At 41.1% G+C, this 23948-nt stretch overlaps 7 protein-coding genes across 7 annotated transcripts; 3 read left to right on the forward strand and 4 right to left on the reverse strand.

Annotated features, from left to right (window-relative positions):
- Positions 1 to 103: 103 nt before the first annotated feature.
- N7518_008399 (transcriptional coactivator p15/PC4 family protein) lies at positions 104 to 609 on the forward strand (the record flags this gene model as incomplete). The annotated part of the gene is made up of 2 exons (XM_057189326.1): positions 104 to 334; positions 391 to 609. 2 exons carry the CDS (start codon positions 104 to 106, stop codon positions 607 to 609), a joined length of 450 nt encoding a protein of 149 aa, XP_057041029.1.
- Positions 610 to 720: 111 nt separating this feature from the next.
- N7518_008400 (uncharacterized protein) lies at positions 721 to 4901 on the reverse strand (the record flags this gene model as incomplete). The annotated part of the gene is made up of 4 exons (XM_057189327.1): positions 721 to 1395; positions 1450 to 1631; positions 1684 to 2169; positions 2231 to 4901. 4 exons carry the CDS (start codon positions 4899 to 4901, stop codon positions 721 to 723), a joined length of 4014 nt encoding a protein of 1337 aa, XP_057041030.1.
- Positions 4902 to 5279: 378 nt separating this feature from the next.
- Positions 5280 to 5698, reverse strand: N7518_008401 (uncharacterized protein; the record flags this gene model as incomplete). Its single annotated transcript, XM_057189328.1, has 2 exons — positions 5280 to 5433; positions 5493 to 5698. 2 exons carry the CDS (start codon positions 5696 to 5698, stop codon positions 5280 to 5282), a joined length of 360 nt encoding a protein of 119 aa, XP_057041031.1.
- Positions 5699 to 5733: 35 nt separating this feature from the next.
- N7518_008402 (RNA-binding protein) lies at positions 5734 to 6885 on the reverse strand (the record flags this gene model as incomplete). The annotated part of the gene is made up of 5 exons (XM_057189329.1): positions 5734 to 5786; positions 5842 to 6280; positions 6335 to 6434; positions 6489 to 6545; positions 6800 to 6885. The coding sequence occupies 5 exons, from the start codon at positions 6883 to 6885 to the stop codon at positions 5734 to 5736; spliced, it is 735 nt and encodes a 244-aa protein (XP_057041032.1).
- Positions 6886 to 7824: 939 nt separating this feature from the next.
- Positions 7825 to 10358, forward strand: N7518_008403 (60S ribosomal eL18 domain-containing protein; the record flags this gene model as incomplete). Its single annotated transcript, XM_057189330.1, has 9 exons — positions 7825 to 7929; positions 7987 to 8274; positions 8372 to 8647; positions 8695 to 8831; positions 8885 to 9029; positions 9444 to 9534; positions 9649 to 9753; positions 9851 to 10218; positions 10281 to 10358. 9 exons carry the CDS (start codon positions 7825 to 7827, stop codon positions 10356 to 10358), a joined length of 1593 nt encoding a protein of 530 aa, XP_057041033.1.
- A 300-nt stretch (positions 10359 to 10658) lies between these two features.
- N7518_008404 (glutamate-5-semialdehyde dehydrogenase) lies at positions 10659 to 12153 on the reverse strand (the record flags this gene model as incomplete). Its single annotated transcript, XM_057189331.1, has 3 exons — positions 10659 to 11569; positions 11629 to 11790; positions 11853 to 12153. 3 exons carry the CDS (start codon positions 12151 to 12153, stop codon positions 10659 to 10661), a joined length of 1374 nt encoding a protein of 457 aa, XP_057041034.1.
- Positions 12154 to 12565: 412 nt separating this feature from the next.
- On the forward strand, positions 12566 to 14354 carry N7518_008405 (putative COP9 subunit 3; the record flags this gene model as incomplete). Its single annotated transcript, XM_057189332.1, has 4 exons — positions 12566 to 12733; positions 13114 to 13563; positions 13646 to 13798; positions 13866 to 14354. 4 exons carry the CDS (start codon positions 12566 to 12568, stop codon positions 14352 to 14354), a joined length of 1260 nt encoding a protein of 419 aa, XP_057041035.1.
- Positions 14355 to 23948: the final 9594 nt, after the last annotated feature.

The following is a 23948-nucleotide window of genomic DNA, read 5'->3' on the forward strand; positions in this document are numbered from 1 at the left end:
TTTCGCGTTTCGCATTCGTGCTTGGACACCTTTCCACTTTCTTACTCTTTCTATCTCTTCTATCCCTTCTCCGAATCGGATTTCCCAATATCATATCCAAGTCATGTCATCCAGGAAACGTTCGTCTGACTCCGGCGTTGGCCTTGACAATAGCGTGCGCCCCAAGAAGGCCAAGGTCAACACCACAGCGGAAACCAAAATCGACTCTAATGGAGATCGCTATTGGGAAATATCCAAAATGCGCCGCCTGACCATATCTTCTTTCCGTGGGAAAACCCAGGTGAATGTTAGAGAATACTATGAAAAGGAGGGGCAGGAGTTGCCAGGAAAAAAGGTTGATTGATCAGTCAGTTTTCATAAACCGTGCTAATACTCTCATTCCCAATGTAGGGTATCTCAATGCCCGTGGATCAATTCGCTGCTATCGTCTCTATTCTACCTGAGATTGAGCAGGCATTGAAAGAAAATGGGGAAACTCTGCCTCGGCCTGTCTACTCGGCAGAGGGTGGCCAGTCCGATCAAGGAGAGCAAGGACATGCTCATTCGGACAACCAAGGTCTATCAAAGCAGAATATTGAGGCGACAAGTGATGAGGAGAGTGAAGCATAATCGCCATGGAGGATTTAATTTACGTTGCCCATAACTAGCCCTTGTCGTTTTTATCATAATCAAATTGACCTTGGCCGATTGAATCAACTCACTCCCAAATTTCCCTATGAATCATATACTCGCCTCCTGCGTCGCCATGTTGTTGGCAATAGAACCCCCCCGCCAAGCATGACGATGATCTTTCTCCTCGAGAAGTCGGCGCTGGTCTCCGATGTGGCCCCACCCTCCTCCTCCAGGCGTACGGATAATGATTCGCTCCCCTGCTAGCATCTGAGCGGAATTCTTAGCGCCGAGATTGATGTATCTTTCCTCCCAGCTTCCGTCATGCTTTCTCACGCGGCGCACCCAGATGTTCTGACCACACTGGGCATCCTCGCCTCCCTCCAATCCATATGGATGATAGACTCTTCGTTCGGAGAGGATAGAGACTTGCACAGGAATACGGAATTCAATGTCTCGCACAACGCCGTCCCCGCCGCGGTGTTGACCATTACCTCCTGAATTCGGCCGAAGACTGAATTCTCGGAGGATCACAGGGTACCGCCGCTCAAACACCTCTGCATCGGTGATTCGGGTGTTGGTCATATGTGTATGAACCCCTGAAGTGCCTTCCCAGGTCGGACCAGCCCCGCTACCGCCGGCGATGGTTTCATAGTAACCAAACCCTTTCGTTTCTGTCTCACCGGGCATATTCCCTCCAAACCCAAATGTGAGGTTGTTGGTATCACCCTGCGACGCAGCGCAAGCCTGGAAGCATCTCAAAATGACGTCGGTCACTCGTTGACTCTGAAGAAATAAAAAATGAGCCCATGATCAACGTCAGTATCTGTCTAATCTTACCGTCAAAACATTGCCACCCACCACGGCAGCTGATTCCGAGGGGGATAGAAGACTCCCAGGAGGAATTCGAACGTCAATGGGCTTTAAACAGCCCTGATTCAATGGGATATCTGCTGAAATAAGGCATCGCAGGCAATAAATGATCGCTGAATATGTGACGGCCTCCGGTGCATTGATATTGCCTGTCATTGTCAGCTCATACATCAGGTTTCACCTTGAAAGCCACTCTCATACCGTATACTTCTGGGCCCGTGCCCTCAAAATCGAAGATTGCCTCTCCTTTCTCCCCATCTATTGATATCTTCAATTGAATAGGGCTCCCATCGTCCATATAATCAATAGCACTCAGTTCTTGACCAGCAAATCTCCTGCTCACGTCTTTTAGTAGATTGCGGACGCTGAGCTCTGCATTGTCTTGGATCTGGTGCATATAGAACTGCACGACATCCTCGCCGTACTCCTCGATTAGAGTGCTGATCAGGTTGATCCCTTTCTTATTCGCAGCAATCTGAGCTTTAAGATCATTCAAGTTATCTGCTAGGCATCTCGTCCCACTGCAGTTTGGGTACTGGGCCGGCTCTTTGTACAGCAATTCTGTGATGCGCTCCTCGTTAAACTTGCCTTCTGATACCAATTTTTCGCTCTTGATGGCTGCGCCTTCTTGGTAAAGCTCTTTTGAATGAGGTGGCATAGATCCCGGGAGTATTCCTCCAATGTCGGCTTCATGCAGGTTAGTATATCTGTTTGTTTCCCCCTTCTCTCTTTCGCCGGGGGGTCTTACCATGATGCGCCCTAGAAGCTACGTAGAATATGATCTTTCCCTGGCTAAAAGCAGGCTGCAGGACTGTGATGTCTGGAAGATGAGTTCCCCCAAATTCCGGGTGGTTTGACACGATCACATCGCCGGGCTTCAGTTTACCTTGCCAGATCCGGGCCTGTATCCGTACACATGTTGACAGGCTACCGAGATGGACGGGCAAATGTGGCGCGTTCGCAACAAGCCCGCCTGCTGCGTCGAACAATGCGCAGGAGTAGTCAAGTCGTTCCTTTACGTTGGTACTTACACTTGTCTTCTGTAAAGCACGTCCCATTTGCTCGGCAATAGCCATGAATCTGTGAGAGAAGACGCTCAGCAGGATAGGATCCACATTACCAGTGCTAATCTTTGGCTGGCTGGCATCGGATTCCCCAATATTGATGACAACGTGGGTTTTTGTCAAGAGCGCCGAAGCTTCTGGGGGCACCACGATTGTTTGAGTGGCATCGGCTAAAATCGCCGGGCCTCTGACTCGCTCATCAACCTTCAGGTCGTCGAGTTTATAGATTGGCGTTTCAAGTCGGCCGCCCTCGAAGTATACAAGAGACCTGCGATGTTCTTGGCCCGTCGTCACATCCTTTGGGTTGGACTCCTGGATCTGCCGGTCCACAGTCTTCTCGGACATTTTGAATCCTTTGCCGATTCCTCTCACCCGCACGTCATCCACAATTATGTCCCGATCTGGGAGAGTAAAACCAAACTCTTGATCGTGTTGCTTCATAAATGCCTTCCCAAAGGCCCATTCGTCGCCCCCAAAGTGAAGATCGGCCTCCTCTTTGCTTGGTTTAAGTATCATCAAGGCAGATTCTGTGCCTCGATATCGCATATTGAGGTATTCTTCAAACACGATTGAATCATTGTTGAAGCCTTGTTCTTGCAGCCTCTGCGTAGATCGTTTCTTTAATTCTTCCATTCTTGAAGAAAGTGCATACTGAACCCCCTCCTTGCCATCATCAGCCCAGGTCTTCGATTCGGGCTGTTGGTTTTCATCAACGACGTCTGCCAGTGCCATCCCGTATGCCGAGAGCACCGAGGAATACCGATGAATCAAAATCTGCCGAATCCCCAAGCTCTCGGCAATGGCAACGGCATGTTGGCCCCCGGCTCCTCCAAACGTAGCCAACCTATGTTTTGATGTGTCATGTCCCTTGGCCTCTGTCAGGGATCGAATAGGCCGGGCCATTGTCTCGTTGGCTACCTTGATAAAACCGAAGGCAACCTCGTCAGGGGACATTTCTCGACTTTGGCCCCCTTTGGTCAACTTGTGGTTGATTTCTTTGGTTAATTCTTCGAACAACACCCGACTAGCTTGTTCATCGAGTCCCTGGGTTTCATCTGAGCCGAAAATCTTCGGGAAGAAGTCTGGGACCAATCGCCCAAGAAACAGATTGGCATCGGTTACTGTGAGTGGTCCACCCTTGCGGTAACATGCAGGTCCTGGATGAGCTCCCGCTGACTCGGGCCCAACAACGAAGAGATCGTTACGGTAGAACAACCTCGAGCCACCACCTGCAGCAACGGTGTTGATATCCAACTGAGGAGACTGAATCGTCACTCCAGCAGTGGTTGTCTCAAAGACGTGTTCGTACCGACCGGATCCGTACCTGCTAACATCCGTGCTCGTCCCTCCCATATCAAACCCTATTACTGGTATTTTCGACAAGGGGTCGTAGGAAGTCAGCGCATACCCCACCACTCCGCCAGCAGGCCCTGATAGAATTGCTCGTAGGCCTGAAAATTGGTCCACGTCCACAAGACCACCATCCGATTGCATGAATTCACAGCGAGCACCTTTGGCGCTCGCCTGCTGTTTGACACTCTCACTGCCTAGACCACCTTCAAATCCGGCTTGAAATCCAGAGATATACTTCTTGATGGCAGGGGTCAAATATGCATCGGCGCAGGCTGAAGTGGTCCTCGGCACAAGTTTAATCATCGGCATGAGCTGGTGGCTCAAACTCACATGGTGGAAACCAATATCCTTGGCGATTCTTCCCACCAGTGCCTCATGGTCTGGAAAGGTGTACCCATGTATAAGACATACTGCTATGCTTCTAATCCCGCGGTTATATACATCTTTCAGTTGTGATCTCACCAAGCCTTCAGATGGGCGCTTTAGTATGCGAACTGCTTCCGAAGAAAGGCCGCGAACAACCTCGTCTTCTGCCCGGGCCTGTTCCCGGAGAGTAGTGGCAGTTGTGTTTCGTTGCGGATCTTCTGCGTAGTCCTCCAAAGTGACACGCTCGTCTACCTCAATCACCTCCTCGTAAAGGACATCGGGACGTTTGATAGCAAGGTCAAATATTCTGGGACGAGACTGATTCCCAATCTCGAGGCAGTCTTTGAAGCCCTTGCTTACCACTAGTGCCACCTTCTCCCCCTTCCGTTCGAGTAGCGCATTTGTTGCCACGGTTGTGCCCATGCGAATGCTCTGAATCAAGGAAGTATCGATGGGTTCCCCACGAGGGATTTCATGACCGGTAAATTTGGAAAGAATACGCCGGATCCCCTCCAAAGGTGCATCTTCGTAGCTGTTGGGGTCTTCTGAGAGCAGTTTAATCACAATGTCATCTTCCAAGCGGCCCGTCCCTGGATTTCCAATGCAGTCTGTAAATGTGCCGCCTCTCTTTGTCATGTCAGTGTTCTGAATAAAGTAGTGAAGGGGAAGAAAGGTAATACATCGATTGCAATGCTGATACCTGTTTTCTTTGCTGAACTCATGACAGGAGGTAGTATAAAGTAGCTGAAAGTTGAATAAAGTTGCAATAATTTGGGCTTCAGGGTTGCTTCTACTGGATTACTCGATGGATTGATTGCGGTTCCCCGCGCCAAATAGCTTACGTCATGTCATGACCTCAGAAATTCTATTGCTTTTTTTGTTATTAACAAAGCCATAGAACTGGTGCTTTGCATTGACCTCACATACAACTAAGGCACTACAGTGGTTTAGAAAATACCAGACCACATAGGATGGCGACCGGTCGGAGAGGGCGAGGAATTGAAATAACCGCTTTCAAATTAAATTGCGAACAAGACGGAGGGCGAAACGGATTTCATCGTGGTTTTTGGGCGCCGACTTGGAACGGTCGCTCGACGTTCGCTTCGGTGGGATCCGAGCTGCTGACCAGGATAAATTACCAACCTCAAAAAAGAAATATTGGGAATAACTTGGGGAAAAGGAAAATTTGAAAAAAAAAGGTAGGGGGAGCAAGGGTCACACGTTCACTTGGCCCCAGCTTGTCCCGAAGAGCAAGCTTCATGCCATTTGAAATCAGAAGCACACAAGAGGCAAAGGGGGACGAGATACGAGATATGCCACAGGATGGTATTAAGAGAAACACTGGGCGATAACTTTGTATCCTCCCTCCCCGTTGGCTCAACCGCAATGAAGGACACCTTCAGAGGACGAAAACAGAATGACGACGGGGGCATGATTCGAGAGCGAATGAACGTAGTACTGAGTTTATCTACTCAGCAGTATCAAGCTCATCATGAGCAGAAGGCATTGGGTCCAGGGGTACTGCTGTATGTGAGTGAAAAGAACGTTTTCTAGGTTAGATTCCGAGGCAACTGACCTTTCCTGTCCTCACCGTTGGGGCCGTTTTCACGGTCCTCCTCACGACGCTCGCGATCATCATCGCGTCTTTCCCGGTCCTCTTTGCCATCGCGTTCACGGTCGTCAGGGCTGCGAGAGCGGTCACGAGAACGGTCACGGTCACGTCGATCGTGGTCACGGTCACGGCGGTCAGGATCACGGTCGCGGCGGTCGTAGTCACGGTCGGTACGGTCGGCGTCACGTTCGTACCGATCATCTCGGCGGGGGGAATAGTCGCCGCCACGGCTACGACGGGGGGATGGGGAACGACCACGGCGAGGAGGAGTGCGATCACGGCGACGATCACGGCCAGCATCGCGGCCAGCATCACGGGGAGCGTCACGGGGAGCGTCACGGGGAGCGTCACGGCCAGAGCCAGAGTCAAAGCGCCAGGAAGCGGAGGGAGGAGTACGTGCCCACTGGAGATAGGTTAAAAGATATTTAACAAAGCTTCGGGGGGCGGATATGCTTACCTCAATCTTCAGCAAATCATCGCGGCCGATACGCTTGTTGTGCATCTCGTGGTAAGCATCATCGGCATCGCGGCGACTCTCGTATTCAACGAATGCGAAACTAAGCGACTTAGATTAGACAGGTAAAGTGGTTTCAGATATCATTTCAACTCACAGTCGGCTAGAGGGAGTGCGCGGGGCAGGGATATCACAGCGAACAAGACGCCCATAACTAGTTCCAAAATCAGTTGAGCTAGCTTCAGGTATCGGTATTAAGAGAAATTATGATAAGGAATGACCAAGACTAGCTAACAGTTGCCCAAGGAGTGAGACGAGGCAACGTAGACACAAGCTTCCACACCAATGTCACGCTAGTAGAAAGGAAGAGTGTCGTCCAAGGCATTTAGTGCCAATGGTCTTCATCGGGAGGTCGTCGGAAGGATGGGAATCGAAGTTCGTAGGTGCGAAGGTATAGGCGACACGTACCGTTCGAATTCGTAGGCAAGATCGCGAGCACGGGTGCCATGGCCAAACCCGGTAACATACAGAGTAGTTCCAGAGCGAGAAGACATGGTGCCGTTAGCACAGAGCAATGAAAAAGAAAGAAGATTGTGTCAGTTGGAAAGTATTTGGAAGAATTTGAAAGGAGAGATGGAGCTTAAGAAGCTTCAAGAGGATAAAGAGTATAAGGAAGAGAGAGAGGGCGCAAGAAAGAAATCGTGATGAAGGTGCTACGGTGGATCAAACATGCCAATGACGCAATTGATGAAAGGTTTATTCTTTGGTTTCTTTGATTTTTCTTCTTTGTTTTATGTTACGAGAGAAACTTGGTATTGATAAATACGCTCTGTATAATATTCTTTATTTAAATCATAGATCTAGATCTAGATTTGATCTGTCTGGAGTACTTATACAATCGGTTTGAGGGAACTATACTATGTAACTAGTTCGCCCGTGGACCCCCCAAGGTAGGTACGTAATATAAGTGGCGGACTATCGGGAGGTACCGTGTCTGTCGGTAAGTCGGGATGTTCTTCTCTTTCTAAACCTCCAAGCACCTTTTCCAGGTATACATACCACCTCTTGTGTGATTTATTTGTGTTCTTATTCCTTCTTTCTTTTGACCTGTTCAACGACATCTCCTGCCAACATTGAAGGGGAAAAGAAAAGCAACTCCGGCCCAACAACCCGTCCTTTCTTTTCGACGCTTCTCCTTTTTGGCAAATCCACTATCAACATTACCCTTTATACCTCAGTTATATGGCCGTTGAAAAAAAAAGCAATACACCACTGGACACAAAATCAATGATGTGTTTTTAGATCACCAAGCCTCGGAAAACAACCAACCTTCATGGCTAGCACTACATCAATAGTGTTATATCGCATTTGATTTTCAGCGACAATCAAGCATCATTCTCCAATTAAAATAATTTCAGAAAATCATTACACGGCAGATCACAAAGGACTTCTTTATCAACCTCATTGCCGAACCGGATGTGCATATTGTCAAGATGAGCTTAGATCGCCAGGATGTTCAGAAGGAGCAGTTGGAAGGTGCTCCAAAGCCTGCCTTGCAGACTCTATCCAAGTTTCCATCTGGTTCAAATGCAGCCAAGGTGAGAAGGGGATCTCCGGTCCATATGCGCTGCGAGGCTGACTAGTTGATTAAGCAGGAGCTGATTAAGGAGAAAACTCCCTCAATCTGGGTTCGTACTAGGAAGTACCTCGCCGAACCAATGGTGGCTGCATTTATGGCTGGTGGAGTGGCTGGTGCAGTTTCCAGGACAATAGTGTCGCCACTCGAAAGATTGAAAATCCTTCTTCAGATTCAAAGCGTCGGTCGAACAGAATACAGATTGTCAATCTGGAAAGCCTTAGTAAAGATGGGGCGGGAAGAAGGCTGGCGGGGCTTCATGCGAGGAAATGGAACAAACTGTATTCGCATTATCCCCTACTCTGCGGTACAGTTTGGAAGCTATAATTTTTATAAGCAAGTGGGTGGCTATTTCTATCCTGCAGAACTAGGGTTTGATGCAAACTGACATTTCTTTGATTCAGTTCGTAGAGTCTCCCGATGGTGAGATGACCCCGATGCTTCGCCTTTTTTGTGGCGGTCTTGCCGGTATCACTTCGGTGACTATCACCTATCCTCTGGACATTGTTCGAACACGACTTTCCATTCAATCTGCTTCATTTGCCGAACTTGGAGCAAGAGATCCAAGCCAGAAACTGCCAGGCATGTTCACGACAATAGCCATGATCTATAAAAATGAAGGTGGGACAAAGGCTCTATACCGTGGAATTGTTCCTACTGTTGCTGGGGTAGCTCCATACGTGAGTTTTCAGCTTAATTTGACTTGGTCACAACTGACGAGCGACAGGTGGGACTCAATTTCATGACCTACGAATCGGCGCGCAAGTATCTAACACCAGAAGGGGACAAAAACCCTAGCTCTTGTCGAAAATTACTCGCCGGCGCGGTCTCTGGAGCAGTCGCCCAGACCTGTACCTATCCTTTGTCGGTTATCTTATTCTATTTGGCTAGGCCCCGTGAAACTGACTTTCCCTTAGTGATGTCCTACGTCGGCGATTCCAGATCAACACAATGTCGGGAATGGGTTACCAATACACCTCAATCTGGGATGCTGTGAGGGTCATCGTGGCTGAAGAGGGACTACGTGGACTCTTCAAGGGGATAGGGCCGAATCTTCTGAAAGTTGCTCCTAGCATGGCAAGCAGCTGGTTGAGTTATGAAATGACTCGTGATTTCTTTGTCGGCTTGAATGATAGAGAATAGTTCTAATCACATATGTGCCTAGATATATTTTTCTCATTATTATCATGAACATTTGATTATACATAATGCATATATATATACACATAGATAAAGAGTAGATGAAATGTTCTGTTATACGGAATATGTTGATGTTGATGTAGGTTGGAGATGTACGGCAGATAACTAACAGAATCTGAAGATAAGGTTCATTTGTTAGATGCAACCAGACCCATACACCACGTGACCAAGCGGCGAATGGAAACATGTACAAGTCACGTGGCTGCAGCTAGGTCATGTGCCTCGCCTTTCCTAGTCAGGTCTAGCGTAGGGCTAAACCCACACACCACTGTCCAGCCGAAAGTCAAGGATCAAAAACCTCCTGCACTTTCCATACGGGTGCGACAGCAAGCTATTTCCCGGGAAGTCGACCAATACACAGCCATGGGTATGTTCAATCATCTCCTTTTACTCGATTATCGCATCCCGCAGCATTCATTCGAACCCCTTCGCTTTTTCTTCTCGTTGTCAGTTCATTCCACTGACCATTCATAAATTGCAGGTATCGACTTGGACCGCCACCATGTGCGGAGCAGCCACCGCAAGGCTCCCAAGAGCGACAACGTCTACTTGAAGGTTCTGGTGAAGCTCTACCGCTTCTTGGCTCGTATGAACCCCCCCGATTCCAAATTCGTTTGCAGCGCAATTTCTACAGGTGTACCGTTGTGGGGATTTTCGTGAGGCTGATATGAGATGCATGATAGGCCGCACCGAGTCCAACTTCAACAAGGCCGTCCTTCGTCGTCTCTTCATGTCGAGAATCAACCGCCCCCCTGTTTCACTTTCTCGCGCTGTCGCCAACATCAGCGAGGCGCAGAAGGGCAAGACCGTCGTCGTTGTCGGCACTGTCACCGATGACAACCGCCTTTTGACCGTCCCCAAGCTGTCGATTGCTGCCCTCCGTTTCACCGCTACCGCTCGCGCTCGCATTGAGAAGGCTGGTGGTGAGACTTTGACTCTTGACCAGCTTGCTCTCCGTGCTCCTACCGGTGCCAACACTCTCCTCCTGCGTGGACCTAAGAACGCCCGTGAGGCCGTGAAGCACTTCGGCTTCGGTCCTCACACCGACAAGGTGCGTTATTATTACGACTGGAAAACGAGATTATGTGATTCAAATTTACTGACTCAAAACAGAAGCCGTACGTGGCAAGCAAGGGCCGCAAGTTCGAGCGGGCCCGTGGACGCAGAAGGTCCAAGGGCTTCAAGGTCTAAGGGACATGATGAGGGTAATGCGGTGTGTATGTATTGTGAAAGATGCATTGGCCACATTGACTTTCTCGGTGCCTGGAATCGTTTCAGTTCTAGCCAAAGGCCTCAAGTCTGTGTACTTAAAAGTGGCGGGATGTCTTTGGTTGGACTGGGAAATGAGAATTTACGAATGAAGGGGCAAAAGAAAATTGAATCAGGCTTTGTCCTAAGTTTTTTCTTATGGGATTTTTCAAACAAGAAAGCAAGAAAAAAAAATCTTTTCTAAAATGATATCCTTCTATTGATGCGTTGCGCTGGAGGCGATTACTGGCCTATGGGCAGTCTAGTATGCAGATATTTTTTCCTTCCTTCACCGTCATAGTCCGCTGCACCGTGACCATTTCCCCGGATCAAGTACTTGTAGATGGTCAGGCCCTCAAGTCCGACCGGTCCTCGGGAATGGATTTTGTTGGTGCTGATGCCAACTTCCGTGCCAAATCCAAACCGCATGCCATCGGCGAACCTAGTAGATGCATTCCAGAAGACACCGGCACTATCAATTCCGCTCATGAACATATCCGCCGCCTCTTTTGACCGAGTCAAAATTATCTCGGTATGCTTTGAGGAATGCATATTTATATGGGTAATGGCAGCCTCCACGGCCGCGATTGGAGGGTCAGTCGAGGGAATTGTTTTCACTGCCAACACAAGGTCCAAGAACTCAGTGTTATAGTCGGATTCGGTAGCCGTTTGTACTTGCACTGATTTCTCGGCTGGCAATGTCTTTGTCAAAGCAGATTTTGAATCAGGATCACAACGAAGAGTCACGCCTTTCTCTAGGAGAGCAGCAGCTACCGCCGGGAAGACCAATCCAAGGGTATCCTCATGGACAAGCAAGGTCTCCAATGAATTGCATGCCGCTGGATAGTCCGTTTTTGAATCCACAATAACTTTCACAGCAGTATCGATATCGGCATCGGCATGTATGTAAGCAGAACAAAGGCCATCGGCATGTCCAAGCACAGGGATTTTCGTGTTATCTTTCACGAAACGGACGAGTTCGTTGGAACCTCGAGGAATGACCAGGTCAATCAACGAATCCTGGGCCAAGAGAGAAGACACCGCATCGCGTGTCTTGACCAGCTGAATCGATGACACCGGTACGCGAGATTCGGCGATAGCTTTGGAGACAACGTTCGCGATTGCCGCGAAGGATTCCATGGATTCCTTTCCACCTGGAAATTTGTGTCAATGGAACAATATCATGAAACCTTTATAAGGGCTTGCGTGTTACCTTTCAGAATAGCAGCGTTACCCGACTTGATGGCTAACGCAGCGATGTTTGCTATTACCTCTGGGCGGGCCTCAAAGATAATCAGTAGCACACCGATAGGGCAGCTGACTCTCTCCAATGTCAGACCATCGTCAAGGAGAGTTCGCAGTGTGACTTTCCCAACTATGATTGTATTCTATTAAGTACTGTCTCAATGAAGCTTAAAGATTAGAAAGTAAACTCACTAGGGTCATCCAAATCTCGCACACTCAAAATCCCATCAAGCATATCTTTGTATTTTCCAGGCCGCGACAGATCAAGTCTCTTGAGCACGCTATGGCTCAAATCCCCGTTGTCGGCTGCAATAGTAGCAAGTTTCACATCCCTAGCATTGGCTTCAAGGATGTCCTTTTGGTTCATTTCCAATGCATCATGAAGCAACGTCAAAGCTTTATTGCGGTCATCGTTCTTTAAAGTTGCAAGACGACGAGAGGCAAGTGATGCGCTACGGGCGACATCAACTGCTACGGATTCGGTCAATGACATGGTGCCAAATAACCTCCGCTCCTATAGAGATTGAATAATAAGCGTGGGAGAGAAGTGAAAGTTGTAGACGTAGAGGAAAGGGAAAGAGAAAAGAAAAAATTGAGTCACACTCAGCAGTGTGGAGGGGCACGTTATCGATCCCGCTCGTCTCGGATTTACCCACCTTTCCGAGGTCCAGATGTCTCCAATAATCATCACAACTTCCTACGTCACGTTTCTTTTACAACATTTTACCAAATCTCTCTTCTCCTCTTTCGCTCTTCTTTTCCTCGTCCAACCTTGAGTCTCTATTGTATGGCAACCCTGATATCATAAAAGTGAGAGCCAAGATATCACACTGGTTTGAGAAACAACACACCTTTGCGCATTTGACGCCGAGCTATCTTGTGCTTCTCTTTCATAAACTTCCAGGATGACACTCCTTTCGGATATTATCTCCGCATCGGCGCAGTTACACAACTCTAACCACCCACCCAGCGATGAGTATGACCGTCGGGTTCGCGAGCTAGTCGAATACTTCAGGCGGCTACAAACAACCAAGGCACTCGACTCACTTGCTAATGATGAGTCTTTTCTCGATGTAAGCAGCTTTATTTGTATCAAGTCCAATCTGAGAGGGTTCTATAGAGTGGCAAGATCGCAACTAATATGTATTTGTCTTTAGCGTTTTGATCCAGCGATAGATTCTATCCCATATCTTTTCGTGCTACGTGTGCAAATACAAAAGGCACAGGAACTGAATGCCGATTCATTTCCAGCAGATATTCGCCCCTCTGGGAAGCTCTGGATATGCGCCGCACATTTTTTGACGAGTTTCGATGGGGTTCAGGTCAGATACGCTGGGCGAGAATGGCGCCTTCTTATTGAGCTCGTGGGGCAAGTCTCACAAGCTGCATCAATGGCAAGTCGGCTATTTTTCAAGGTTTCTTATATCTAATTGCTAACCTAACCCTACTACAGCCACTGCTAGGTGCTACGCTGGTTAAGGACGCTATGCTTCGTCTCGACCCATCATGTGCCGTTTTCACCTCGAGTCACCTTTTGCTTGTCCGGCTTTGTCTCGAGGCCAAGGCATATTCTTGTGCATTGCCGATCTTGAATAAGCAGATTTGTCATTTCCCAATCTCGCTAGGAAGTCCCCCTTCCGATCCCTCTGTGCTCTGCGCAGATCATGGGTCAGGTGTATCCTTTATGACCGAAGATTCCCGGATTTCATCCAAGCTATCATATCGAGACTACTTGCAGTACTTTCTTTATGGTAGTATGGTGTACATGGCGTTGAAGGAGTGGCGCAATGCACTTCATTTCCTTGGGATTGTCATCTCTACACCTAGTACTAACTCCGTGAGCTTGATTATGGTGGAAGCCTACAAAAAATGGGTGCTAGTAAGCTTACTAGAAAAGGGCAAGGTAAGATATCTCTTCGCTGAAAAAAAAAAAGAAAGGAGACTCGACAGCATTGTTTTCTCGAGCTAATTATTTTTGTGGACAGCTCTGTCCGCCTCCAAGCATCACAACACCTCATGTGGCTAAGGTGTATCAATCACTTGCGAGGCCCTATATCATTCTTGCTCATGCATTTGAACGTGGTGATTTGAAGAGGCTTAATGCTGAAATTGATGCTGCCAATGGAGTCTGGTGCGCGGTAAGTTGTGGTGCTAATTGAGTAGGTGTTATCGTTTTGACATCCAGGGCTAATGCCGCCATTCTAGGACAATAATCTCGGTCTTGTTACCCAGGTAGTGGGTGCTTTCTTCAGTCAAACCGTGATCAAGCTTGGGAAGACCTTCGCAGCTTTAACGATAGCCGACCTCTCGAAGCAGGTGTTCCCCTCCCCTGTGTGTGCCGAAGTTACTGGGTCCGCTGTTTCATCCCTCATCATGTCTCGTGATTTGAACGCGACATTGGTACAGACCAAAGATGATGCTGAATCTTCTATGCTGCGGTTCTTATCCATCCATTCGTTACCTCGACTCTCTCGTGAGTTGGACTTGCAGTCCCAACTCAAGCAAGAGATGAAGCTCATGGAGACCCTGGTTATTAATCTTGGCGAAACCAATCACAATCTGGGATTAAGCGATGAGTACGTTGATAGCCTACACAAGGGTCAAGTTTGGTCGGGGTCTAGTGAAGTCAATCCCATTGTAGGGGTGGAGGCTGGACTTGAGATGGATGAAGATCTTATGGGTGACATGTCCTAATCTCATATTTATGGTATCAGGCAGCAATAAGGACTAGATAAGATAGTCTTCCCTGGAATTTATTGCTTATGGTGCTAGTCACTTATGGTGCATGTAGACTAGTTGCTGATACTTGTGCTTCTTTCTTTAATTTTAATACTTAAGGTCTATAAACTATATATTAAAGCCCCCCCTGAGACCTCACGTTGGTCACGCGGCCAATGCTCACGTCGATGCCCCTAGTTTAGGCTTATTGCGGAGCGAAGCGAAGCAATTAAAAAAAATAACTCCCCCCTAGGAAGGGGTCCCCCGGAAGGGCCCCCGGAGGGAACGCCTCGAAAGGAGATTATATGACCAGGCGCTCTCTCTACTGGGTTGAAAAAAATAGAAATCTAGTTAGTAAAAAAGTAATCGCTGAGAAACAGTAGAATAGATCCAGCCGGTAGAAAAAAAAAACCAATTATCTACCTTAACCAATCTATCTAATCATAGTATATACTTATCCTAATATAGTTAGACAATAGTATTATTAACTAATTATATTCTTTTTTTATACTATTATAATATATCTATATAGTATATTATACCTTTCTCTTAGCTATAATACCCTACCTTTTTATTATTATAGATTCTAAACTATATGTCACGATTGGCACTTGAAGAACTCGTACCTTCCCGTTTGGGATTGTACCGTTGGTCGTTCCTTCTCGTTTACATAGGTAATCGTACCTTCCTTCTAGGTTAAGCGAGGATAGGGCTTTGCCCCCAAAGGGGTATAAAGACCCATTTATTATTTTACGTTTTATTTTCTTTTCTTTTCTTTCTCTATACTTAATATTCGTTTAGTAATATACTTCTTCTATTAAAGAGAACCTAGTATATAATATAATATTAAGTATCACCCTAAACCTAAACTTTCGAAGCTATATAACTATATAGATAATTATTATAATTAGTCCTAGTCTAGTTTTACCCTACCTATCCTAAAACTAACTAGAATAGGACTAGCTATAGTTCTACTATAATAGATTACCGCGATTAGTAAGGGAAAATAACCTATAGTACTAGATTACCTTATAGAAGAAGCTATAAACGTTAAAACCCTAACTCCTACTAGAATATAGGACCTAATTAAAAGTATTAAATATAATAGCCCTAAGGAGGGTCCTTCGACTCCTTCTATCTAAGAGATTATATATATAACTCCTAGTAAGGAACAATTTATTAAGCTAGCTGTTAGAGTGTGGCAGAACTAGGCACAATGCTTTATAATACACTCTCAAGGGGTCAAATGCGTAGTGTTTAAACAGATAAACAACTAGGCGGTCAAGTATCAGGTCAAAGATGAGATCAAAGTATATATTATAGGATGAAATAGTCAATTTATCTAACTAATATTCAGTATAATTTAGGGCTTTCTTATAGCAATCAAATATCGTAGATAACTCGGTAAATCAAAGATTAGATGATTTATGACTTCTCTTTAGATAAATCATAACTTTCTTTAGATATAATAAAGTAAGCAATCAATGATATCATTAATTATATTATTAAAATAGGAATATATATATTCTAATATATCCCTTTAGATTTTAACCTTAGTTAAAAGCTATAAATATAGGATAAAATAGGAAAGAAAGAATAGATTAAATATTATTAAATTTAGTTACCTAATTAGGTAATTATCTTAAATTTAGCTAATTTAAGAATTTAAGGTATTTTTATAATAAAAGGTATTTTATTAATCTATTAGTAATTATAGTATTTATTAGAATCTATTAGAGATATATATCTCTATTTCTTACCTTTTTATATAGCTAATATTTATTAATATCTATATAATATAGTTTTATCTAATATAGTGAATTAGATTTTATTATTAGATTAATTATTTACTTATTATTATATAATAGTATTAGATTATATTATATATTAAATTCAATTAAATTAAGTAGTCTTTTTATCTAAAGGAGGTATTTAGCTACTTTAGAAAGTATAACTAATTTAGCTTTAGTTATTAATATTATAATAACTCACTATTTTCTTACTAACTAATCAATTAGACTACTAAATAGGGTAAAAATAAAGCCTTATAAGCTTTTTTATCTAATATTATTAGTAAAGCTTATATCTAAAGCTACTTAAAAGATATATTATAGATTATATAACCTATTAAATTTAATAGAATAATATCTTATCCTATAAAGGTATAAGATTATTTACTCTATAGTAATTATATAACTTCTTTCTAGCTTTATTAGCTATTAAGAAAGTATCTAATATATAAAAGTAATATTAGGTTATATTATAATTATAGTAAAACTAATTAATCCTACTAATAATTAGTAGTACTAGATTAGCTATAGATAAGCTTTATAATTAGATAATAATATATTAGATAATAATATATTAGGTAATATATAAATAAGATTTTTACTAGGAAGTAGTATCTTTAGTAGCTTCCTATTAGTTAGATAGAATCGATAGGATATCTTCTTAATATATATATCTTAATTTAACTAGATTTTCTGTTTTATCTAGTTTCTAATTATATATATATTAATAAATTAGGTTAATTTACTATAGTCTTTTATTTTAAAGCTCTAATAAAGATAATTTCTAATAAATTTAGTATATTTTTAGTATTTTATAAGGTATATACTAAGAAGATTATTAATAAAGATTATTAATATAACCTTTCTATCTAAGAAAAGGTATAGGTCTTTAGGAATAGGATAAAAGCCTATCTTAATAAGCTTTAATTTAATTATTTCTTCCTATAAATATAGTAAGATTTATAAGCTATAAAGAGCTTAGTTTAGTTATAAAGTATACCCTTATTATTAGTAACCTAGTAGAAATTGGTAGTATAGATAGGGTAAAAGGGAACTATTAAGGAATATATTTACTATATCTATTTAAAAGGTTTTTAGATTAAATATAGCTACTATTACTAGTAATATATATAAGGTATAGGCTACTAGGGTTATAGCCCTAATATCTTCTTTATCTTTAATAATCTAAAGGTCACTATAAATATAAATATAAGCTTTAAATTATATTAAAAAGCTGTTTTTATTTAATTTATATTTAAATATCTATTAGATTAGAAGAATTTAATACCTAGGGTAGGTATTCTAAGATATATCTCTATATTTATCTAAGTATAATTATATTATATAATTAGTTTTCTTAGGTATCTAAGTATTTATCTTATTTAGCTTATTATATTTAACTTATATTATATAGTACTATTTAGTTTTATAGGTATAAACTTATACTTCTAACTAGTTATCTGGTTCTTTTAATAAACTATTAATTAGTATCTTCTTTAGTTAAGAGAGTAATACTATTAAAAATATATATAAATAGCTTAGAATCAGGTTTATCTAATATTTCTTATTAGGTGATTCTTTATTATTATTATTTAGTAAGAATAGTTGCTTTAGTATATAATTATTTCTATTAAAGTTAGAATTATTAATAAATACTATTAGACTATCGTTATATAGTTAATTATTACTTTCTAATAGTATAATAGGCTGATCTCTAAGGATTTTATCTAGTTTACTCTTATCTAGTATTACTAGCCAATTACTAAGGATTTTATCTAGTTCTACTTCTTCTACCTTAGACTATTTAAATACCTTAGTTATTAATTAGTCTTCTGCTTATTTATTATATATTTTATCTAGTATATCGATTTTATCTAGTATATCGATTTCTTTAGTAACCTTAATTTTATTAATTAGTTAGTTAAATTTAGACTAAATTAGTATTAAGATTACTTTATTAATCTTATTTACTACTAGAATATTATTCTCCTATTCTAGGGTATAGAAGCTTATTTTATTAAAGATAATATTATATATATATATAATGTGATACGGAGAGGATCGCATGGTTTCTATTAGGTTGGGTGAGCCAACGACTAAGTACGATCTAGTATAGGAGTTAGGAGTACCCAAGTATACAGAATGGTCCGTACGGGACCGCACGGGCATGTAATGGTCATATGACAAGGCATGTACTCGTACATAATCATATAACAGGGGTCTAGGATCATATCCTCCCCCACCAAGGTAGAAACTACCTCAGTTTCTTCAAACTGTATATAAACGGAAGAAACCAAAAAGGAAAGGTATCAAGTTCCTATAAACGGGTCTGAAAGGGAACAACAAGGGTACATAAAAGGGACAGAATGGTCGGTATAGACCAGACTGGGACTATTCGGTATCGTACGTGATAATAAGGAAAAAATAAAAATAAAATATTATATTCGATAACGACAAAAGGGGAAGAAAAATTTAAAATACTATATTTAATTAATAAAAGGAAAGTCAAAAGGAGCTTAATAAACAGCTCTTAGGTATAAAGCCTCGTTTTATATTTAAAGGCCCGAATAGGGCTATATTAGCGAATACGTTAGTATACCAGCTTTAAAGGATAGGGGTGGTTGTAAGGGAATGTAGATAAAGAAACACTCTTCTAGGTAAGATAACAGGAGCGATAAGAATCTCCCATAAATCCCCCTAAGTTCGTTACTATAAATATTTAAATCAATTCTTAACCACCACTCTGTTTCGCTTTAGAAAAAAAAATTCTATATCTTTATTATCGATTGTGGATATCATGAGTCTCTTTTATATATATTCATCCATTTCTTTATAGTATTATACTAACTGTTCTTAATAGATCACAGAGGTACTGTGTCTTCGGATAGTCCTAAGGCTCTCCCTCTCAGTAGAAATAATAGTACAGTTACAGTACCTATATTATCTCTAATTCCACAGTCGGATTATAACGATAGTCCAATAGGCTAGTCCTATTCTATATAGACTAGTAAGGAGGTTACAATTCTCGTTTAGGGCTAGGTAGCTAGCGATAGCGATAGCCTTAATCAGGATAGGTATCTATTATTAATATAGCTATTAGGTAGTACAAGCGATTAAGTTTAGGTATCTATACAATCACAATATAGAGTAATCGATTAGCAGGTGACTATAAAGGTATATTTAGGTACTACTATAACAATTTATACCGCTCTTAGGCAGTTGATTAGTTATAAGGCTCCTATTAGGAAGAGTTATATAACCTATCGAAAAACCAATAGGCCGTTTCGATCTTATCGTATCGTTTTCCTTATAGGTTTAGGTTTCTAGTAGAAACTAAGCTATACTAGGTATTAGTTTTCTAGTAATAGGAGTAAATACTCGCTATATAAGTATTTATTTAGGGCTATACCGGTATATTACTAATTGTAGGTATAGGGACCGATTATATAGGCGTAACTTCCCCCTAATAGGTATTCGACCTCGTTTATTAGGTCTAACCAGACTCCTATCTTCTTTTATATCTAGCTATAGTATAATATATAAAGGACGCGGGTCTAAATATAGTCGGAACAGTTCCTACTCTGGCAGCTGGACCATCTAGGCCTACTTATGAAAAGCGACCACAGTATATTAAAAATAAGGTAGCTACTAAAGAAGCGGTTACTACTAAGGAACCAGTAGCTACTAAGGGCACAGTAGCTACTAAGGGTACAGTGGCTGCTAAGGATACAGTAGCTACTAAGGATATAGTAGAATAGAAGGCTAGTAGTACAGTGCCTAATACTACTGCCTAATAACCTCTAATAGTAATAAAAGAGTTATCGAAGAAGTATACAGCCGCTAAGGCCTCCGCAGCGGTACCTACAGCTCCTATAGAGGTCACTAAGTCACCGAAGCAGTAGAAGATATCTAGGAAGAAAACGACTCCTCCCCCTCCTCCTATAGAAATAATAATAGGGCGTTCTAGGCTAGAGTATAATAATTCGATATATTACACTCTATTCAATTAGCCTACAGTATATAGGATATATAACCAGATATAGGTAGTTAATATTTTCGCGTATCTTTAGGCTATACATTATTATATAAATAACGATCATAAATAATTGCAGGAGGTAATAGTAGTATATAGTTAGTAGACTACAGTAGATAACTCCGATCATAGTGGTTCTAGAAAGGACAATAGAGATAATAATAGTGATATTCTAAATACCTGTAAGTAGTAGGTTTTACTATTTCTATTTTTCTTAGGCTAATTACCTATATTCTTATTAGTTTTATATTAGCCTATACCCTCTAGGCAGGTCCTTCTAGTCCCTTATAGAGTAGGTAATATAATACTTTTCTAAATTCATAAACTCTCTGCGTTTATATATCTCTAAATATCTCTTAATAGAGGTAGAATAATAACTATAAAGGGATACGCTAATCAATCTAAACCTTATATAGGTTCTTAATAAGCGTCTTCTATCGATTTATACCCTAAAGACTTATAAGAATCCTCTGTAGAGTCTAAGTCTTTAGATTTATAATCGTTTACTTCTAAGTCCCACTTATTAGTATCTAGTAGGCCCTATATAGGTACCTAGTCGACAGTTATATCTCTCTATCTCTTATACACAGCTACTTATATTTTCGCAATAATATATTTAGCCATAACTTCCTCCCCTATAAACTTAGTATATTATCCTAAACGCCTAAATTCCTACTATTCTTTATATATAAATATAGAAAGGTCTATATAAATTGGCAGAGGGGGTTTAACCTTATCAAGGATTCTACGGATTTCTTTAGGGCAGCCGATCCTCTACCCTATATAGTAGAGTATAGAATAGCTAGCTAGCAAAGCCTACAATTTAGGATTATCGCTAACGTTTATATCTATTAGTCTTATACCATTGATAAGGTTTCTTAGAATATAGCTATTTAGTTTAGCTAGAGTGTATATACCTAAGGGATATAACTAAATCACCTTATATAGCCTAAACCAAGTATTCTCGAATTTCTTTTTAGCCTTATTTCTTACCAGGACCTAATCGTCTAGCTTAAAGGATATCTTTATAACCGCAGTATCGCGTACCTTCTATTTTTTGATTATATAAATAAGAAGGAGTTCGTTTACTTTCGAGCGAATGTCTATAAGGTTCTAGATCTACTTATCGCGGTCGGTTTTGGATAACTTATCTAATAAGTCGCCACCATTAGCGATAATATAGGGGTAGACCCTATAAACCAGGAAATAAGGGCTTTTCCTAGTGATTGTATATTTATATACCTAGGCGGCGAATACAGCTTTTATAAGGAACTCGTCCTATAAACGCGTAGGTTTCCCTATAAGGTATTTTATAAGTATATAACCGATTAACCTATTAAAATTTTCTACTTTCCTATTAGTATAGGGGTGATATAGAGTGGTTATACAGTGATAAGCTTTCAGTAAGCCTATAAAGTATTGCACTATACTAGATAAGAGGTTTAGGCCATTATTAAAGAGTAATTCGTTAAATACTCTATAATATATATAGATATCGTAGTAAAGAAATTCTATAAGAGCCTCTTCTATTATATCTAGGACTATATAGGCGACCGGCCAGCCTATTATATAGTCGATCGCTATTATAATCTATCGGTTACTATTTAGAGTGGTTAGTAAGCGGCTGATAAGGTCGATTCCCTATTATTTAAATAGGTAGATACCGCTTATAACCATATATTATACTGCCTCGTGTTCTAGGCTTTTATAGGAGCCTTAGGACACTTAGTAGTTTAGATAGGTTTTAACTATATCCTCTATATTAGTATAGATCGTTAGCTATTAGCCACAAGGTCAGATAATACCGTTAAGGCCTAGGAAGCCTAGGTAGCCGAACTTATGGTAGGTATTATAAAGAAGATCAGCTTAGAATAGGAGCTTAAGATATAGTAAAATCGTTCCGTCTTCGTATATATATATAAGCTATCTATTCTCTTCTAGGGATACCCTTAGGAAGGCTTAGGTATCCTAAAAGCTTAGGTATATGGTAAACTTCTTTATAGCCTAAGCGGTTATACAGTCTTTGGATTTAGTTCTATCCTTAAGGAACCGAATTGTAGCTATAAGCTAGTCTTCTTCTAGAATACTATAAACCATACTTATTATTACTAAATAAGCGTCCTATACAGGGCGTTCTTTACTTATATTAGCTAATAAGTCTCCGATAAGGTTAGGACGGCGGCTAATTGTATCTATAATAACGTTTTCTGACCCTTTTCGGTAATAGATAGCCAGCTGATATTATTAAAACTTAGCAACCTAACGCGTAAGGCGCTTACTATACTCCTTTATGGTATTAAGGTACTATAAGCTAGTGTTATCTATAATAATAATGGTTTCGAACTAATTGCCATCGATATACCTATCCTATGTATAGATAGCTTCCTTAATAGTAAGGAGCTCTTTCTTATATATAGGATAGTTCAGCTCTATATTATAGAGCTTTCGACTATTATAGGTAACTAGGTAAAGGTTGCCTTCATTATCCTTCTATATTAAGACCATTCTAAGAGCCTATTCTAAGGTATCGGTTTCGATCATATATAGCTTATTCTAGTTAGGTTATTTTAGGACTAGTACAGAGGCGAGGAGTTCCTTTACCTTCTGGAATATACTTTCGTATACTTCCGACCAGATAATTGGTTAGAAGCGCTTCTTTCGTAATATAGTATCGCTCTCCTTAAGAAGTTTATAGAGAGGGATATAAATCTTCGTAAAGTTATAAATAAATCTCTGGTAGTATATAGCGAGTCCGATAAATTATTATATATTATAGACCGTTTTTAGGTATAGCCATATATTAATAGTTTCGATTTTCGCAGAAAGGGACCGAATGCTCCTATTCCTAATAATATATCTATAGAACTCGAGTTCTTCTATAGTAAACGTATACTTTATAGGCAAAGTATATAATTACTATTCTTAGAGGAGCGATAATACTTACTTAAGGTATTTTCAATACTCCTCTATTAAATTTAAAAAGATAAGGATATTATCTAGGTAAACCACCATATTCCACCTAAGAAGTAGGTATAATATATTATTAATAATCGACTAGAAGGTAGCTAGCGCGTTATATAGGCTGAATAGTATAGCAAGCTATTTATATTTACCCTAGATTATATTAAATACTATCTTTTTAACAGATCCCTCCCCTATATAGATCTACTAGTATCCTACAATTAAGTTAATCTTTAAAAGGACTTATACATTTCCCATAATATCTAGTAGCTCTTAGATATAGGGAAAAGGGTATCTATTCTTTTTAGATATCTAATTAAGGGCCCGGTAATCGATATATATACACCACTTCCTATTAGGCTTCTGTATAAAGACTACTAGAAATCCCTAAGCACTATTAGAATAGCAGATAAGCCCCTTATAGATAAGATCCTCGACCTATTTCGCTTACTCGTTAAGTTTCTTAGCAGAGAGGGGGTATATATTAATATTTATCAGCCAGTTTATTCCTATATCGATATCATACATAATATTACATTCTAGGGGCAGTACTATAGGGAGCTCTGCCTAGAATAAGTCCTTATACTTCTATATAATACACTCAATTTCCTTATCCTAGTACTAGAATAAGGCTAGGTTTCCCATTCTAGCCCTATCCTTAATCGGGTAGACGATAAAGAGATAGGCTTCTTAATTAGCCTTCTATATTAGCCAGCTAATATACTAGGCTAATATCAAATTAGTATATACGTCACCCTTTATAATTATATAAGCGTTATTTATAGG

The sequence above is a fragment of the Penicillium psychrosexuale genome, assembly GCF_028828465.1.
Source record: "Penicillium psychrosexuale strain IBT 29551 chromosome Unknown utg000004l, whole genome shotgun sequence".
In the NCBI taxonomy this organism is placed as follows: Eukaryota; Fungi; Ascomycota; class Eurotiomycetes; order Eurotiales; family Aspergillaceae; genus Penicillium; species Penicillium psychrosexuale.